Source organism: Lissotriton vulgaris, chromosome 10, assembly GCF_964263255.1.
Source record: "Lissotriton vulgaris chromosome 10, aLisVul1.2, whole genome shotgun sequence".
Taxonomy (NCBI): Eukaryota; Metazoa; Chordata; class Amphibia; order Caudata; family Salamandridae; genus Lissotriton; species Lissotriton vulgaris.
In genome coordinates, this window is record NC_141698.1 from 803,538,697 (window position 1) to 803,556,473 (window position 17,777).

Here is a 17,777-nt window from a genome sequence, read left to right on the forward strand (position 1 = left end):
AAATGGAAAGTATCTTCCTCCGCCACTTACCCATAAATAAATCTATCAAATTCCCTCATGGCCTGAAACTTATGGCCTGAAACTATCCACCACTCCATCCCCCACATTCGCTGGTGTAATTGACATCTCCATCTTCAAATCAGGAAACATCCTCAATCAAGCCTCTGAAAATCACCTCACCATCTTTGAACACCAATTCAACCACCTACTTGATCTACTATCCTCACCTTCTCCTTCTTCCCCATCCGTGCAAACACACAAAGTTCTCACAACGGCACTACTCCTGACTCCAGCCCCACTTCCCCCTGAATCCTTTGATATCTCTGAAGTCTCCCTTTCCCAGTCCTTGCATCCCTCTGCTAACAATACTCCTGCTCCCTTGCTTGTCCCTTCCCCTTCTTATCTGACCCCCACCCTTTCCACTCCCTCGGAGTACCTCTTACCCTTCCCCAACATCTTACCTGTTACCCTTCTTTCCTCCTTTCCCCTGCTGCCGGATCCCTCTTCTCCCCGCCCCTCTACACTCTCCTCCACCTCCGACCCCCTCACACCCATTACTTACCATGCCCCTCCTACCCCTCTCTCCTCCTCTCCCACAATTTCTGATGCCCCTCCTCCTCCCCTCCAACACACTGATTCCCCTCACTCCTTTTCCCTTGCAGCGCCATGATTTCCCCCTATTCCACCCTATCTTATCGATCCTAAACCCCAAAGACATGATTACTCCTCTCTTACCCAGTCACACCCCACCCCCTCCTCCCATTGCATCCATCAGACCTCTAAGTTAGCGGACACTCACATAACCATCCTTCATCAGGTCGGATCCGGGAACACCCCTCTCGTACCGCCTCCGGGGTTCCCTCCTCTCCCTCCGCCTTTCCCTTCCCCCCCCGGAAAGTTTGGAACAAACCCCCATCCCCAGGGACCCCCTTTCCTCCATATCGTCCTCCTTCTTAACCCAATCGCTTCTCAACATCGAACTCCGCCTCTCTATCCTGTCATTGGAACTCTCTTCCCTTAGGAAAGACTTCATCTCCCTCAGCGATACTAATCCTTCCTACCATACCATCTCCTTTGACGACCCTCCTCCCAACTTTTCTCTCCCTCCACATCGAGGCACCTCTCCTCCTGACATCCTCTATGATGGACTCCCCCGTAACTGCCTTATCATCCCTCCCCTTATGTCTACCCACCCTGCCTCCCTGGACCCAGGGGTCCCTAAGAATGCCTACCCCCCTACCCTTTGACCGTTAATTCTCACATTACTCTTCATTCCTCTTCTGCACCTCCTTGGACAAACCTTATCCCTTCTGCCGCTGGCTCACCCGAGTCCCCTCCACTATCTCCTGCGACTATGTACAAAGATATTCCTCACTCCTCTATTCCTGTCATCCTGGGAATAAGCCGCACCTCCATCTCCCCTCGTTCACCTAGGCCTCCCCCACAACGCACCACTGTCTTCTCGGACACTACTCCTGCTATCAACCCCAAACCCCTTAACTGCATGCTCATCAACTGTCGATCGGCAGCACGTCATGCAACAGAAATCTCGGAGACTATCCTCAGTGAAGCCATTGACATCGCCTTTCTTACGGAAACCTGGCTCAAGGCTCACTCCTCATTCTCAACATGCTCTCCTCCCTTGGTTATTCTATCCTCAGAAAAGATAGGCCAGTCAAAATCGGGGGAGGGGGGGGGCCTAACCATCATCTATAAAGATGACCTCCCACTCACGCTTGTCAAGAACTCCGACCAAACCACCTTTGAATACCTGGTAGCCGAACTTATAGTTTCTTGGGCCCCCCCTATCCGGCTACACAATATCTTCCATCCCTCTGGTGACCCTATATCGTTTGTAGATGAACTGTCTGACTTACTTTCCCTAGCCTCGATTTCCTACCCTAATAACATTTTCCTTGGTGACTTCAATATTCACTGGAATAATAATACCGACCCCTCGGTTTCAACCCTCATTGACCTCCTTGACGTTACTGACTTGATCCAAGTTAGCCATTCTCCTACACACGACAAAGGAACTACGCTAGATGTCATCATCACTAGCAAAGATGTAGCATCCCTCTCGCACATTGTCCCCATTGATTGGTTGGACCATCACCTCATCCTCTTTATGATCAACAGATTCACTCCTCCCCCTCCCCCCATAAACAATAAACTTAAGAAATTAACCAGAAACCTTCACCTTATTCCCCCAGGCATACTTGAGTCTAAACTCAAAGCCAAACTTCAACTCCCCCCTCCCTCACAAAATGCTAACGATATTAATGAACACTACAACAAAACAATCAGCAAAATCCTTGACCAAATTGCACCAGCTAAACTCTAACCGCAAAAAAATCCCTTCCAAAACCTGGTTTCATGCTGAATTCGACAATGAGAGACATGCACTCAGAATGTCTGAGCGCTCTTGGAGACAACACCCCTCTCCCTCCAACCTCACCATCCTCAGATCCGCTAGATCGAACTACAAAAAAAAAATCCTTTGTGAAAAGACCTCCTTCTTCCGCGCACAACTCGATCGAGCCAAGAATAGACCCAGGGAATTATTCAACATTATCAAAAAAACAATCTGCTTCTGCCACCCCCAAGTTGACCGCCACCCCCGAAAATTGCGAAGTAATTGCACATTTCTTCTCTGAAAAAATTGCACAGATTGAAGCATCCTTTGCTCCAACTTCCCTCCGCAATGTGTCTCACCCGTCCTTGTCCTACCACCCTTGACACCTTTCTCTCCTTCGCCCCTCCTTGATCCTCTCACCCTCTCTGATCCTGCTCATCTCCCGTTCATGGTCACCGCCAGGATCTTGTCCCCCCCAACGCTCAGACAAAAAACAATGCTTCCTGGCTTAATTTCAGCCCAGCTACAGAGCAAGAAGAACTCAACATCATCCCCAAGCTCAAACCCTCCTCTCACAACCTGGATCCACTCCCCTGAAACATGAGTGTGAATGGTCATGCTAACCCGCATAAGGGAGGGAAGGAAGGGGTGGACCATCAAAAATCTCAATAGGTCTCGCTCAAAGACAGGAGTATAGGTCCTCACTGGTATTGAGCCCTTGTGGGTTTTTTGTGTCCAAATTTAAAATGTACCTTGACTCCAAACTTCTCACTCATATGTATGACTACATGCACAAAAAAACAAGGGAGCAAACACAATTGTTCAAGACAGGAATCCACTGCCATCATTGATATAGATTCTGATTTATGAATGTGACAGTGAGATTCGGGATATGCCAAGTGTTGCCAATGATGAAAGAAAGGTGGCTTTTTTAGAGGAATTCAAATTGAACATGCAGCTCCTTGCACAAAGATGGAGAGAAAGATTCCAAACTAAACAAGCTTAGGAAATGTAGTCGGGCTCGCATCCTTTGAGTTATAGCTATTGACATTGTAAATGGCAATGCCTTCTACCTATGTGTTATGAAGTGTATGTATCTGGTGTGTAGTTGAATTATGTGGTTTGGATTAGATTTGTCAGTTGTGTAAGTGTGTGATGTGGAATTGTGTGGTATGGAGTGGATTTGTGTAGAGGAATTATGTGGCATGGTGTGCTGTGGAAATATGTGGATAGTAATTATGTGGTATTGAGTGTAGTGGAATTATGTGGAGTGGGATTGTGTGAATTTTGTGAAGCCATGTGGAATTGTGTGGTGTGGACGTGATGTAAGAGGTGTGTACTGTAATTGTGTTGTTGAGTTGTATTATGTGGTTTGGTGTTGAAATATGTGGTGTGGATTGGAATTGTGTGGGGTTGAATTGATTGGTGTGGAACTGTGTGGATAGCTTTGATTTTTGGTGATGAAAAAGAAAAATAGGTAGGAGCTAAGCTCCAGATCTGTGTGTTTGGCTGTTAAAAAAGAAAGAGATTTAAAGCTATTGGCATTGTAAATGTCTCTTACCTATGTGATATGGATTGGATTGGAGTGGATGTATATGGTGTGCAGTGGAATTATGTCGGTTGGATTGGAATTGTTACTTGTGGCATTGTGTGGTATGGAATGCATTTGTGTAGTGGAATTATGTGGTCTGGTGTGCGGTTGCATTATGTGGATAGCCAGTTTTTGAATGTATTGGAATTATGTGGAGTGGGATTGTCTGTTATGGGATGTAATTATATGGAATGTTATTTTGTATTGTGAAGTGTTATACAGTGGAGTTTAAATATGTGGTGTTTTTTAGAATGTTATGGTATGATGTGTGATTATGTGGTGTGTATTGGATGTATGATATGTAATTGGAGTGTTGATTAGAATTATGTGGTTAATGAAAGTATGTGGCATGGTGCAGACTTTTTTATGTGGGTTATTGCTATGTGATATGATTTGATTTTATGTGGTGTATAATTATGTGGTAGTGAGTTGAGTGGTATTATGTGGAGTTGAATTATGTAATGCTGAGTGGTCTTATGTGGAGTGGAAATATGCTGGGTAGAGTTGATTTATGTGTTGGGGAATTGTGTGGTATTGTATAGTGTGGTATTGTGTGTTAAACTAAACATCCAGGTATGTCATATTGTACCCAGGCGAGTAAAGTAAAAAACAAATCAAACTAGCTCTCCTGTTAAATTGATAAAGTGTAAGTTCATCCTAAAATGCAAACAGTTTAAATAAAAAATTGTTTAAAAAAGAATAATCCCTAACGCACACACAAATTCTTTTATGTGACAGCAGATGTGGGGAGGCACACAGAGCAAACACATAGCACCAGTATTTAGATTTCCCATGGCAACAGCCATAAAGATTAGATGCCTTGACGCGGGCCCCATAAATACACCATTAAAGGAGCGAAAGCAGACAAGTTAAACAAGGCAATGGGGGGCAGAAACAAATCGTTTTCATCCTGTAAAGTAGTTAAACATATTAACTTAATGTAAATTGTTTAAAATAAAGTAAAAATAACCTTGATACTCCTACTCATTGGAGAAAATCCTGTTTGTGAAGGGTTCACAGGCACGAAGGGTTGTTACTGGCCTGATGTGATGTTCCCTGTCAACCCCTCAAGTGGGACTGTTGTTATAGCTTCAGAGCACACAAGGCCAGATCTCAAGAAAAATCAGGCTGCATGAGTTGCTCTGTTTAGCTGCAGGCTGAGGACAGAACTCTGCTCTAAAGGGGACTGCAACACAGGCACAATTACGTTAGTAATACTTATGCTGCAAACTACAGTAAGGGAACAACTGGGAACTGCAGAAGCAATTAACATCATGAAGGAAAGGAACAAAATAATTAAGCTAAAATCTAACAAGAAAGGAAAGTTATTTCCAATGGCACCATAGTTGAGAAAACCCCCTCAATAGTCCTTTAATAGAAAATAAGGCACCCTGGAGATGCAGGATTAAATAGACAACAGTGTATGTCACAAAAAGTATCACTGGACAGAATACAAAATATCACAAAGGACGAGTGGAGGAAAGTTTGCAACCCTGATGATGGGGTGAACAAGACACTGCTTGGGGCAGAGCAATAAAGCATGAACCTGGGAAGGATTTTATTTTTATGTTCTGCTGCCTTAGAGATAATAAGCTTTGGTATTTAGAGGAAGAGGATGTGGTTCAGCGATCAGAGCAGCTAACTCAAGTCTTGTCAAAGGCTTAATATCCTGTGATTCTGGGCAAATCACTTAATCTCCCTGTGCCCCTGACCAGCAGATTTCACAGGTAGCCACGCTATATAAATCTACTCACTTATTTAATTTTACTATATACAAAAGAAAAAAATAGCAGCGACCTCGGAGGGGTGGTGGGAGTAGGCAAGCAATGTTGAGGGAGGGGTGAGGGCACAGGGAGATTAAGTGACGGCACGGCAAATGAAGAACACAAACTTTCATCCATGAAGAACCCTTAACACAAGCAGAGGGCAGCCAACAAAAACAATAGCAGCCAGCTTTTAAAGTGGGGAACCGGGTTTGAGTCTCTGCTGGATGCTCAATGAAATGCAAAACCAAAATGTTTATTATGTCAGGAGGGGCAAGCAGTGAAGAGGGCTTTTGGTGATGATCAAGTGACCTCTGGAATTTGATCTCTGAAAGTTTGTCAAATGTGGCCGAGATAAAAGCATTATTTACAGCGTTGGAGTGAAGCTAAGCTAAGTGCAAAAATTCTCTGCAAATGAAAAGAGAAGCTTTGTCAAGCAGGAGCAGGAAACCAAGAAAAAAAGAAGTCCGCCAAGAAAAGATAAGCAAGGCTAAGCATAATGACATTGTAGTTAGTCTATGCTCTGTGGGAAGGAACGAGAGAGAACAAGAGGGACAAAGAGGCACGACTGACCACTAGCAAGAAAGCATTTTTAAAGGACATTGAAACAAGCAAATGAGAAGGAGGGGGAATGGCTGTAAGCCCACAAAGATGTTGACTAAATTATATATGAGGTTGCACAGTTATGGTCCACCAAAAAGGAAAAGGAAATCCTGAAGGGGAGGATATGGCACTGAAAATTAGAGATCAATCCAGGATCTGTATGAGGATCATGACAAATGCATAAGACAGAGATGTGGTACAAAAGGGGGTGGTGATGGACGGAGCATCTGAATCAATCAAACACTCACACCCAGTCAAAAGATCTGGGTTTAATCCATCACCCTTCTTTAGCCCACTCTTCCACCCCAGTTCAGACATGGCTATATGCAAATCAGTCTGACCCTGTGCCTCATGGGAACAGTCCAGCCCGAACTGCCAAGCCATGTCTTCCCTGGACCAGAAACAAGCTTCCGAGGACCGGTTTCTGGAATTCCAGCCGTCTTCAGCCCGGCTTGCTTGAATCCAGTGGCAAGGTGAGCAAGGGACTCACGTCTGAGCATACCCTGCCACACATATGGCGGCCAAAAGCAGTACAAAAGGGGGTGGTGATAGACGGAGCATCTGAATCAATCAAACACTCACACCCAGTCAAAAGATCTGGGTTTAATCCATCACCGTTCTTTAGCCCACTCTGCCACCCGAGTTCAGACATGGCTATATGCAAATCAGTCTGACCCTGTGCCTCATGGGAACAGTCCAGCCCGAACTGCCAAGCCATGTCCTCCCTGGACTGGAAACAAGCTTCAGAGGACCGGTTTCTGGCATTCCAGCCGTCCTCAGCCCGGCTTGCTTGAATCCAGTGGCAAAGTGAGCAAGGGACTCACGTCTGAGCATACCCTGCCACACTTATGTCGGCCAAAAGCAGTTCAAAAGGGGGTGGTGATGGACGGAGCATCTGAATCAATCAAACACTCACACCCAGTCAAAAGATCTGAGTTTAATCCATCACCGTTCTTTAGCCCACGCTGCCACCCCAGTTCAGACATGACTATATGCAAATCAGTCTGACCCTGCGCCTCATGGGAACAGTCCATCCCGAAGTGCCAAGCCATGTCTTCCCTGGACCTGAAACAAGCTTCCGAGGACCGGTTTCTGGCATTCCAGCCGTCTTCAGCCCGGCTTGCTTTAATCCAGTGGCAAAGTGAGCAAGGGACTCACGTCTGAGCATACCCTGCCACACTTATGGCGGCCAAAAGCGGTACAAAAGGGGGTGGTGATGGACGGAGCATCTGAATCAATCAAACACTCACACCCTGTCAAAAGATCTGGGTTTAATCCATCACCGTTCTTTAGCCCACTCTGCCACCCCAGTTCAGACATGGCTATGTGCAAATCAGTCTGACCCAGCGCCTCATGGGAACAGTCCAGCCTGAACTGCCAAGCCACGTCTTCCCTGGACCGGATACAAGCTTCCGAGGACCGGTTTCTGGCATTCCAGCCGTCTTCAGCCCGGCTTGCTTGAATCCAGTGGCAAAGTGAGCAAGGGACTCACGTCTGAGTATACCCTGCCACACTTATGGCGGCCAAAAGCGGTACAAACGGGGGTGGTGATGGACGGAGAATCTGAATCAATCAAACACTCACACCCAGTCAAAAAATCTGGGTTTAATCCATCACCGTTCTTTATCCCACTCTGCCACCCCAGTTCAGACATGGCTATATGCAAATCAGTCTGACCCTGTGCCTCATGGGAACAGTCCGGCCCGAACTGCCAAGCCATATCTTCTCTGGACCGGAAACAAGCTTCCGAGGACCGGTTTCTGGCATTCCAGCCGTCTTTAGCCCGGCTTGCTTGAATCCAGTGGCAAAGTGAGCAAGGGACTCACGTCTGAGTATACCCTGCCACACTTATGGCGGCCAAAAGCGGTACAAAAGGGGGTGGTGATGGACGGAGCATCTGAATCAATCAAACACTCACACCCAGTCAAAAGATCTGGGTTTAATCCATCACCGTTCTTTAGCCCACTCTGCCACCCCAGTTCAGACATGGCTATGTGCAAATCAGTCTGACCCAGCCGTCTTCAGCCCGGCTTGCTTGAATCCAGTGGCAAAGTGAGCAAGGGACTCACCCCCTTTTGTACCGCTTTTGGCCGCCATAAGTGTGGCAGGGTATGCTCAGACGTGAGTCCCTTGCTCACTTTGCCACTGGATTAAAAGAAGCCGGGCTGAAGATGGCTGGAATGCCAGAAACCGGTCCTTGGAAGCTTGTTACCGGTCCAGGGAAGACATGGCTTGGCAGTTCGGGCTGGACTGTTCCCATGAGGCACAGGGTCAAACTGATTTGCATATAGCCATGTATGAACTGGGGTAGCAGAGTGGGCTAAAGAACGGTGATGGATTAAACCCAGATCTTTTGAATGGGTGTGAGTGTTTGATTGATTCAGATGCTCCGTCCATCACCACCCCCTTTTGTACCGTAAGACAGAGATGTGGCATGAAACAAGCTCCCAAACAGCTAAATTGAGTTTATTATTTTGAGTGACAAGATTTTTGCAAAATCTGAATCTTATATCTTATCATTGGGACTCTCAATCTGCCCTGAAGCCAGCTTAAATCACACTGAAACATGCATTGAGCTGTATAGATTGTTTGGGTAAATTAAAACTGTTAAAGCATTTTAAATTGGATGAACAAGAGTTTCCGATCAATACTTGTTGGAATGGGCAAATATGATGTAAATAAATACCATGATATGTGAAGCACTGACAACGGTAATACTAATAAAAGCAATGTTAAAATTAATGCCATAATCTATACCTGCACAACAGTGATGATACTGGCATTTGTAATGTCAATGTATGCCATAATCTACGCATGAATGACTATGTTGTTAGCAGTAAAAGCAATGTAATGTATGCCATGATTTAAGATGCATAATATCAGTAATGATAATATCTATGTACGCTATTACAACTGTCACACAAGGTTGAGAATGTTAATAAAAATGATACCAGTGACTGCCATATAATTTTTAGGAGTTCCAGTGAACTTGCATCATTGCTGTCAGATTTACCCAAAGTGACCTACCCATCAACCCCAAGTCAGAGATTCGTGATCAGACAGGTCCTGCAACCCACATCCACATCTATCAAATAACAGGTCACAGGTGGGATCTCTTTTAACCCAAAATCAATAGTGTGCCCAGGGAAAACCCGGACTGATCCCTTAGAGTAATAGTTGCACTACAACAGGTCCAAGGCAATTGGCCCCAATAAAACAAGTTTGGCCACAGACTCTTGTTCCCCAAAAATACCACAAAGCTTGATACCACATGTGGAAAGAAACACTCAGCCAATCAGGACACAATATGAACACCACACGTAGTGATCATGTGGTCGTCATGCCCAACATCTTAAAACATACACATTGGCCCACACTAGCTATCCCGGAGGCCGATAGCCATCTCTGTATTTAGCTGATGCCCAAGCTTGTTAATTTATGACTGAAATGCTTTTTAAGAATACAGAAATCACTTTAATGTACCTCCAGAGATGTATACTATACCAGCTGAAACTTTGTACACCGAGCGACTTTGCCCAGATGCATTCTGTCGAGACTCTCCCAGCCGCTGCATTTAATTAAACTAACTTGTTCCTGTTTTGCCAAATGCCTCTTGTCTTTCGTTTCTTTAAGGTAAACCATATCTGAGCAACTACTGATTTCTACAACCAAAATATTTTTCAAACAGAGTGTAATTTAGAAATATTTGATATAGACTTGCTGAGAACATTAGACAACCTAGAATATGATAATGGTAACAAAGAGGATTAACCACTTGATAAAGAAAACCTATTTTTTGATGTCTTAATGATAGTATTGGATATTAGTGACTATGCTGAAACTGATTTTAGACAAAGAACGACATTTTTGCAACAGATGTCAATTAATTTAATTGATATTTTTTTAAAACTATGTGTGAATGGCTTAAAATGTTTTTCCAGAAAACAGTGGGCATGTGAACGAAACAAATTTCACTACACAGTATTTAACAAATTGAAAAAATAATCTGGGTTAGTTTCAAACCTTCTGACAATGGTGTAGGAATATTTTTTATGGCCTGAAACAATGCATATTAATGAAATGATGAGGAAACGTAATGATATTTCATGTTGATATGTCATGTATAAAAGAATAGACCGTTAACAGTATACCAAGATTAAACAATTAGTGCAATGTACATAAATGGTATGCACACGTTTTACTGACACACCAAGAATGATTTTTCCTCAAGAATGATCAACATGTAATTCCAGTAGTATATTTGCACCAAATGCAAGGGAATTCGTCAAGCGGAGGAGGATCATTAGTCTCATCCACCGGGCCAGCTGGATGCCGACAGTCGGAAGAAGAGGTTCACATAGGGAGAGCGTGGGGGTGCCCAATGTGTTGTGTCTCTGAGGAGGAGGGGCTTGAAATTAAAAAGTGTGGCAGCACCTAGTGCCCCGATGCATTACAATATGCATCTTTATGTCCTCTGTCGGGCCAGGAATCACTGACCCCACCCTATAACTGGTAGTGCATACCACCTGGTGATCATGGCAGATCTGGGCCAGGATAGAGAAAGAAGGCACAAGATGACAGTGAAGAAGCTCAATAAAATCCGGGACTCCCAGTATCGTTGGGCCACCGTACAACCAAAGCTCTGCCCCTCAAGGACTTGGCGCAGTGCCAGAAACATTTTGTAATGGCAGCAATGATCAGTGGGATTGTGGCACAGCCATACTCAAGTAGGGGCCCCTGCTGTGGTTGCCAAGGCTGACGTAAACCCTCTACTCACAACAGGGCAATGCCCCCTCCTCCTCAGTACATAATCCACAGGCCCAACAAACAAGGAAACCAGGCCACAGCCGCACTTGTGCTGGAAACAATGCCAGAGGGGCACGCAATAAACTCCACCTGTCCTCGCAGGTAAGGCACCTCTAGGCAGCAGTCAACAGCCACTGATGAGCACCACATGTGGTACGGTGGTGGGTGAAAGGCCAGCACCGGGATGGAGCTCAAGCAGTGAGCAGCCATTTTGATTGGATCACCAGATTGCACCTTCTTAAAGCAGGCAAGGTCTCAGGGTGGAAAATTTGGAAAAATATGCTGTAGAAAAAACAATAAATCTAATTTCCTCATGGTTTTCCCTAAACCCCCTAATTCTCATTCAATCTGTCAGATGTACCTGACTTTCTATGAAATGCTGCATGATTGCTCATTCACTTAGATTTCATATTGTGTCCTTTCTGTGCAGAACAGAATTTAAACACAGGTAGAGCAGGCAGTGGTCCCCTGAAATAAATGTCCTTCCTAAGGCTGCCAACTAACTTGATTCCCAAAGTGGAAGGGTCCCCAAGGGGACTACTCTCCCTTTATGAACCAGTTATAGATTTTAAAAATAATCAAATCCAGTACTGTTGTTTACATATTTTCACCTTTCAGATTTCCTAGTAGTACAACTCTGCTGACAACATGCTGGTTATTCAAATCGTTGTTCACTTTGTTCAGTCATATCCCAGAAGTCATTATTTCCTATGGCATGTGAGGCATGTCTTTCTAGGCCTATTTTCAGGTGGGTCCTAGTCCTTCAACATGTATTTTGTTAGTTTCTTCAAACTGCGTACTCCTACTCTCATTACTCACTATGATGCTACTATGACAATGCTTTATGATTCCTCTGTCTGATTTCACACAGGTATCTCTTCAAGACAGTACACACACTACGGCTGTGTAAAAATCGTTAAAGAACGTTCAGTAATTATGCATTACTCTTGTGATGACCAAAATCATGCAATTACGCCAGTTTGAGTGATTAAGATTAATTTGGGGAAAAAAATCCACAGGAAAAAGAGATCTAAGAGAGAGAGAGAGAGAGAATTATGAGTAATTAAGCTGGAGAAAATCCTGTTTGTTATTCCCACCCCAACACACATGCACATACCAACACACACACACATTGATACACTTGCTTGAAAGTTCTTAAATTCACTATAAGGACTGGTTCTCTTAGCACACAGGTCCTCACAAAGATAGTGTTTGTCTGGTTCTGTTACGGTTTACCCACACTACAAGGATAGATCTGGTTCTCACAGCCTGAGGAATACATGCCCATATATACATACACACCGAACACACATACACACGCACACCCACACACACATACACAGTAAATAGTAAATGTGGTCATCTCCTATGGGTCACCTTCAATTTTTCTAGTGCTGCTGTTTTTTGGTTTTTGACTCTGCACTGAGACTCTACTACCACGCATGCTGCATGTGTACTGATCTTAAAACATGTTGAAATTGGTTATACTCCTAATTGGCATAGTTAACATATCCATAACTCTATAGTATATGATACAAGTGCTCCCAGGGCCTGTGAGTTAAATGTCATTAGTGGACTGGAGCCTCTATTGCACCATTCACTACAGTGCTAGTGTAAACATGGCTCAAGGCCTACCATTGTAACCTGATTGTGGCAGTTTAAAAACTGCAATTCAACCTGTCAAAATAAACCCTTATAACAAGCCTAAAACTTCCTTTTAAAAATGAGTAAGTAAGCCCTAAGTTGGCCGTGTAGCCCATAAGGCAGTGTGCATGGTATGTAAAAGCAGAACATGCAGAAGGTTAATACTAAACATGCCATTACAGTGAGTAGACTCTAAAAGCTATTTTCACTGTAGCAAGGGTTGGGATTCACTATTATACTTAGTAATGTTATTTTCGACTAAGAAACACTCGAAAAGATGATTCTTGAATTCTTTTAAATATTTATTGAAAGCCCTACACACTGGTCAAGTCAGGTTTTCAATAAATATAAACAAAAGGTACTTTTAGAAAGTTACCTTTTCCATGCCTAAAGTCTTTTGAGGCAAATTTACATTATAATCTAGCTGCAGCCCTCTGAGTACTCAAGCCCTGAATGAGATACGAATTCTGCTCCCAGAGCAGAGACAAAGGCCAGGGTGTGGAGAGGTGTTATTGTTCCTTCAGTAGGATGACCATTTGGAAAGTGCCCAGGCATTTGATTAACTTCAAAGAGACATCCCTTGTCACAGGCAAATGTTAGCTTACAGCTGGTAGGTCCTGTTATTTGTTCTTTCAGCTAAGCAGGCTCCGCTCTCAGTGGGGAGGGTGCTGCCCCCAGAACTGGGTGGAAGAGACCACAGAGGAGGAATTGTTCATTTCTCTGACTACACCTCTGGGATTAATACACAACCCCTGCAGAAGAGGAGAAGGGTTACACCATCTTGATTTAGGCAGAGAGGGGCACTGTGAGACTGTTTGCAGTGGGGCATACAGGAACTGCTCAAATAGTAGGTAGCCTACATGTGGGCCCTCTTAACCTAATGGTTAATGAGGGGCCAAAAGTCACCTCCACTCACAGGCTAGTGCCAGGCATAAATGCGGCATCCCTGGACACCATTGTCAGAATACCTTGGACCTGTGAAAGAGCAGAAGAAAAATTGCAGACTCTGTTTAAGACCTGTGAAGAAACCCTAAGTGCTGTACCTTTGCCTAATTGTAAACAAAATGAAAAAGTGGACTCCAAAGGTCAGTTGGATGACTTCCTGTTAAGCTACTGGCTGCAACCAGCTTCAAGGCGAGCCCTCTGACCTGTTCCAACTGGCCCTGCCGTGGACTCTGCTTGTGGCTTCTGCTGGATTGAGTCTTGATTGCCTTGTGCTGTTCCCACTGGTTGCTGGCAGAGCCGGCTCTGTTACCTCGCTCCGCCCGGGCAGTAGCAGCATTGTGCACAACTCCTGCCCATGCCTGAAGCAAAGTATGTTTTAACACGTCAACAAAAACTCCATGTATAACATTTTTATTTCTAAAGCTGCTGAAAGTGAGCACATTTCTTTTCAAATATACAAACACAAATTCATCTGTCCTAATAGTAAATTTCTATATGCTACATTTTTCAAAGATTGATTGATTGATTTTAAAACTTGTATAGCGCTTACTGTCACCCCACAGGTATCCTGGCAAAGTGTGCCTCTTTACTATAGTGCAGCCTTTATTGAAGGATGCGAAGACTGGTGCAAATTTGAATGGCTTGATTTGTCATTTCATATCTTGGTTGCTTCACCATAAAAGGAGTGAGCCAGAATAGGTCCATCATTGAAACATGAGGATACCGGGCATAGTAAACTGTAGCAGCATGGACATTTCTGACCATTGGACATGTTCAACTCTAGTTCCAGATATTTTAATTTAATTTTAAGACCTCAAAGACAACTTTTGGTTTCTTAGAAATGTAGGCATCTTCTGGCAGTAGCAATTTGAGTGGTCATAGCATAGATGTTAATTGCTCATATTTCATTACATCTGATATTAATGAATGCAACTTAAATGATGAGTAAATGAAAATCCAAACATTATTGGAACTTAAAAATCAGCTATATCTACGTACCTGCTTCACTGGATTGCTGATGGAGTGCAATTCTTGCCTGTGGTGGAAGCAAATCCTCTAATTCTTTCATTATAGAATTAGCTTCAGTGTTATTGTTCCTTTTGTTTTTTTCCTCTTCACGTTGCTATTGTAAAGTGACATCAGAACATCAGTATGATGATGACATATTTCAATGAAACCGATGTAGTATTAGTAAATGAACTTGTAGCCTAATGACTTATATTTTTATCAGAGAACACACTCTATCATACTTCATTCTGAATAAAGCAGAGAACTGTATGGACCACTTGTTGAAGGCAATTCAAGAACGTTTTTCGTTTGATAAAACACAGCTCACATATATGATTAAGATAATTCACATTACGATTCATACTCTTAGGCATTTATTACTGGATTTCATACGTATTAGACTAGGTTGGCATTCCGACCTGATAGCTAGTAACATATTGTAAAATACAGAATTGACTAGGCTTGTGTAGGATTGTAACCCGATGAGTTTTGGTATGCTTAGGATTTTCTTTTAGTGTCTTTCTGGTAGGTACTATGTGGTGCTTTTTGGTAAACAGGAGAAGCAACAGGGAGGATGAGAATTCTAAGGTACTTATAGATGTTGATTCATTAGACTATTAACGGTTGGTATGTTTTACACCGTTCAATTGAGATAGTCACAATTAACCCCAAAAATAATTCCTCCTTGCTGTAGAAATAAACTGTGGAAGACATTATAATCCAAAGGACTTGGCCCCCACGTCCTGAAAAAATAAATGAATGGACGCATATGGGAGCAGTGTGGGCACACCTTGTCCCCCAGGGCCATGGGGGGAGGCTAAAGCCCAAACGGACTGCCTTAAATTCAAAATGCACAACAACTGTTTTTTGAGCCACAGGTATTGCAGTACCAGCACCTGGTTCCGAGGTATTCAGCTTGCACCCTCTGTGGTACTGGGGTAGCAGTATTTCAGTATTGCAGTAAAACTAAAACATTTTTTTAAACTATGAGAAGGCTCTGGTAATAGACCAGACCTTAGGGACAATTGTCATTGTGCAGGCTGTAGGCTGTGCACAGTGTGGGTTGGTCACCCGCAGTTCAGTGGGTACTGGGCCAACCCCCCCCCTGTAAACAGCTAAAGGGTTTGGGCAGTGAAGAGGCTGGGCGTCTGTTGGGTTTTGTGAGCCTGTGATGAGTTTTGCACATGGACTGACTGGAGGCACTCCACGAACTGCACAACAAAAGAGCGCGCTCAATGAAGGGATGACCAACCGTTCCAGGTTGTTTGCAGGACCTGGCCAGATGTTGTACATGGTGAGTCGGTGGTGGCCAGATGGCCTGGTACGTTGCCAGACCTGCCTACCAAACTCACATAGGCATACAACACCCTGACATCCCCCCGGGACTCCTCACAAGGGTAGTGGGGGCCAGGGAGGGAGTGCCCCAAAATGACCACCATTAATTGTCTGGCCACAACATGGACAACATGTTGTGGCAGCCAATACAGGACTCGGTTACATGGTCCCGATTGAAATGCATGCAGTGAAAGCCTGTTTAAGAGGGTGACAAAAAGGAGTACATATAAAGAGTGATAACCAACTGTAGTGACAAAGTAAATCATTTGTTGGTGGAATTATACCAATTTGGGGAAAAGGAGAGGGGCTACCCTTCTAGATTGGTAAGAACGCCACTTAAAAGAGCCTGGTACTGTAACAGAGAAGAAAGACTTTGGACCAAACCACATTAAAATGTCCAACAAATGGTATGTACAACTACCTTTTTTCCTCGCACTAACAAAATTGCGTCATCGATTAATATTGACCCAACACTAGGACATCAAAATAAGTCACTTGGTGCACTCTGTGAGATGTGCCAAGCTATCTAACAGCACCCTTAGGGATATATGAGGCCTTCCTCCTGTGAGGGGTCATTACAAATGTGGGGATTGTGTTATTTGTCCATTTACAGACAATACTAAGTACTTGAAAATGGCATTTTCAAATCTGAATAGAGGTATTTTTCTAACTCTAACAGAGTTAATGTTGTATATTGTATGTGAAGTCCATGTGCTATGATCTATTCACGTCAAACCACCCAACAGGTAGAAGTGTGGATTGGACAACATAGGAGCAGGACCCGGTGTAGAGTAACCACTGCACCCTTGGTGGTACACCTTTCTGATGCTGGTCACTCTGCCAATGACATCTGATGGCAAATACTAGAAGTGGCACACACCCATACAAAAATAAGTAACATTCTGCTGATTCTGCAAAGATTTGAATACATGGATTATGCTATGTGACTTGATTGAAAGAGGCTTGAATACCACTGAGTAATGGTGCAGATGTGTATCCCTGCTTCAAGGAGGAAATAGAATGAGATGGTTGTAGTCTACTGGAATCTAAAGAAGGACTTGTATCCATGTGCCAGTGGTTGTTGTGTCTTTTAATATTGTGAAAGGACTCTCTGTGGGGGATGGGCTGCTCCATCACAAAGGTGACGCATATTCCGTCCATCATATTACAAGTGCCATAGGATATAATGCACTTATAATATGGCAAACAGGTTATCCGTTATGTTTGTGACAGTAACCCATCCACCAACCTCTGAATCAGGCCCTAGTCTTTTGCTTACCCACAAGGAGAAAGGGGGATCATTTCTGTCCAGGGGACCATGCAGGACATTTTGGAAATTGTCTCTGGTGAGTGTAGAAAGTGGAGGAGACAGAGGAAGCTGCATCAGTCTGGAGAGAACATGTAGACCAGATGCTACTGCTGCACACACAGTAGGCACTGCTGTAGAGAAAATTTAACAACTAATTGTAACGGAATATTTTGTTGGATGGTGTGTGGAATCTCCCCTTAAACCCATCCTATGGTACCTTTAAACACTTTCTTGAATGTTCGGAGACTTTTGGAGCACAAAGTAAGAAGATGCATGACTTTTCTTAAAACATTTAATCTCTAGAAGACAAGATGCTACTTGAAAAGGATGTGATCACACTGACAACATTTTTAAGGTTTGTTGGCAATTTCCGAGGCTACCGCATGTGTGTGAGAAACTTCCACCTGTTCTTATGTT

General features: G+C 43.7%; 1 protein-coding gene across 1 annotated transcript in view; it reads right to left on the reverse strand.

The window, feature by feature from the left end:
* LOC147688814 (transmembrane channel-like protein 2) overlaps positions 1-17,777 on the reverse strand; it is a 523,112-nt gene that overhangs the window by 38,186 nt on the left and 467,149 nt on the right. The window contains exon 17 of the mRNA XM_086939828.1: positions 14,708-14,831. Within this exon, the coding sequence (XP_086795954.1) occupies positions 14,708-14,831 (124 nt within the window). The remainder of the gene's footprint in view (positions 1-14,707; positions 14,832-17,777) is intronic.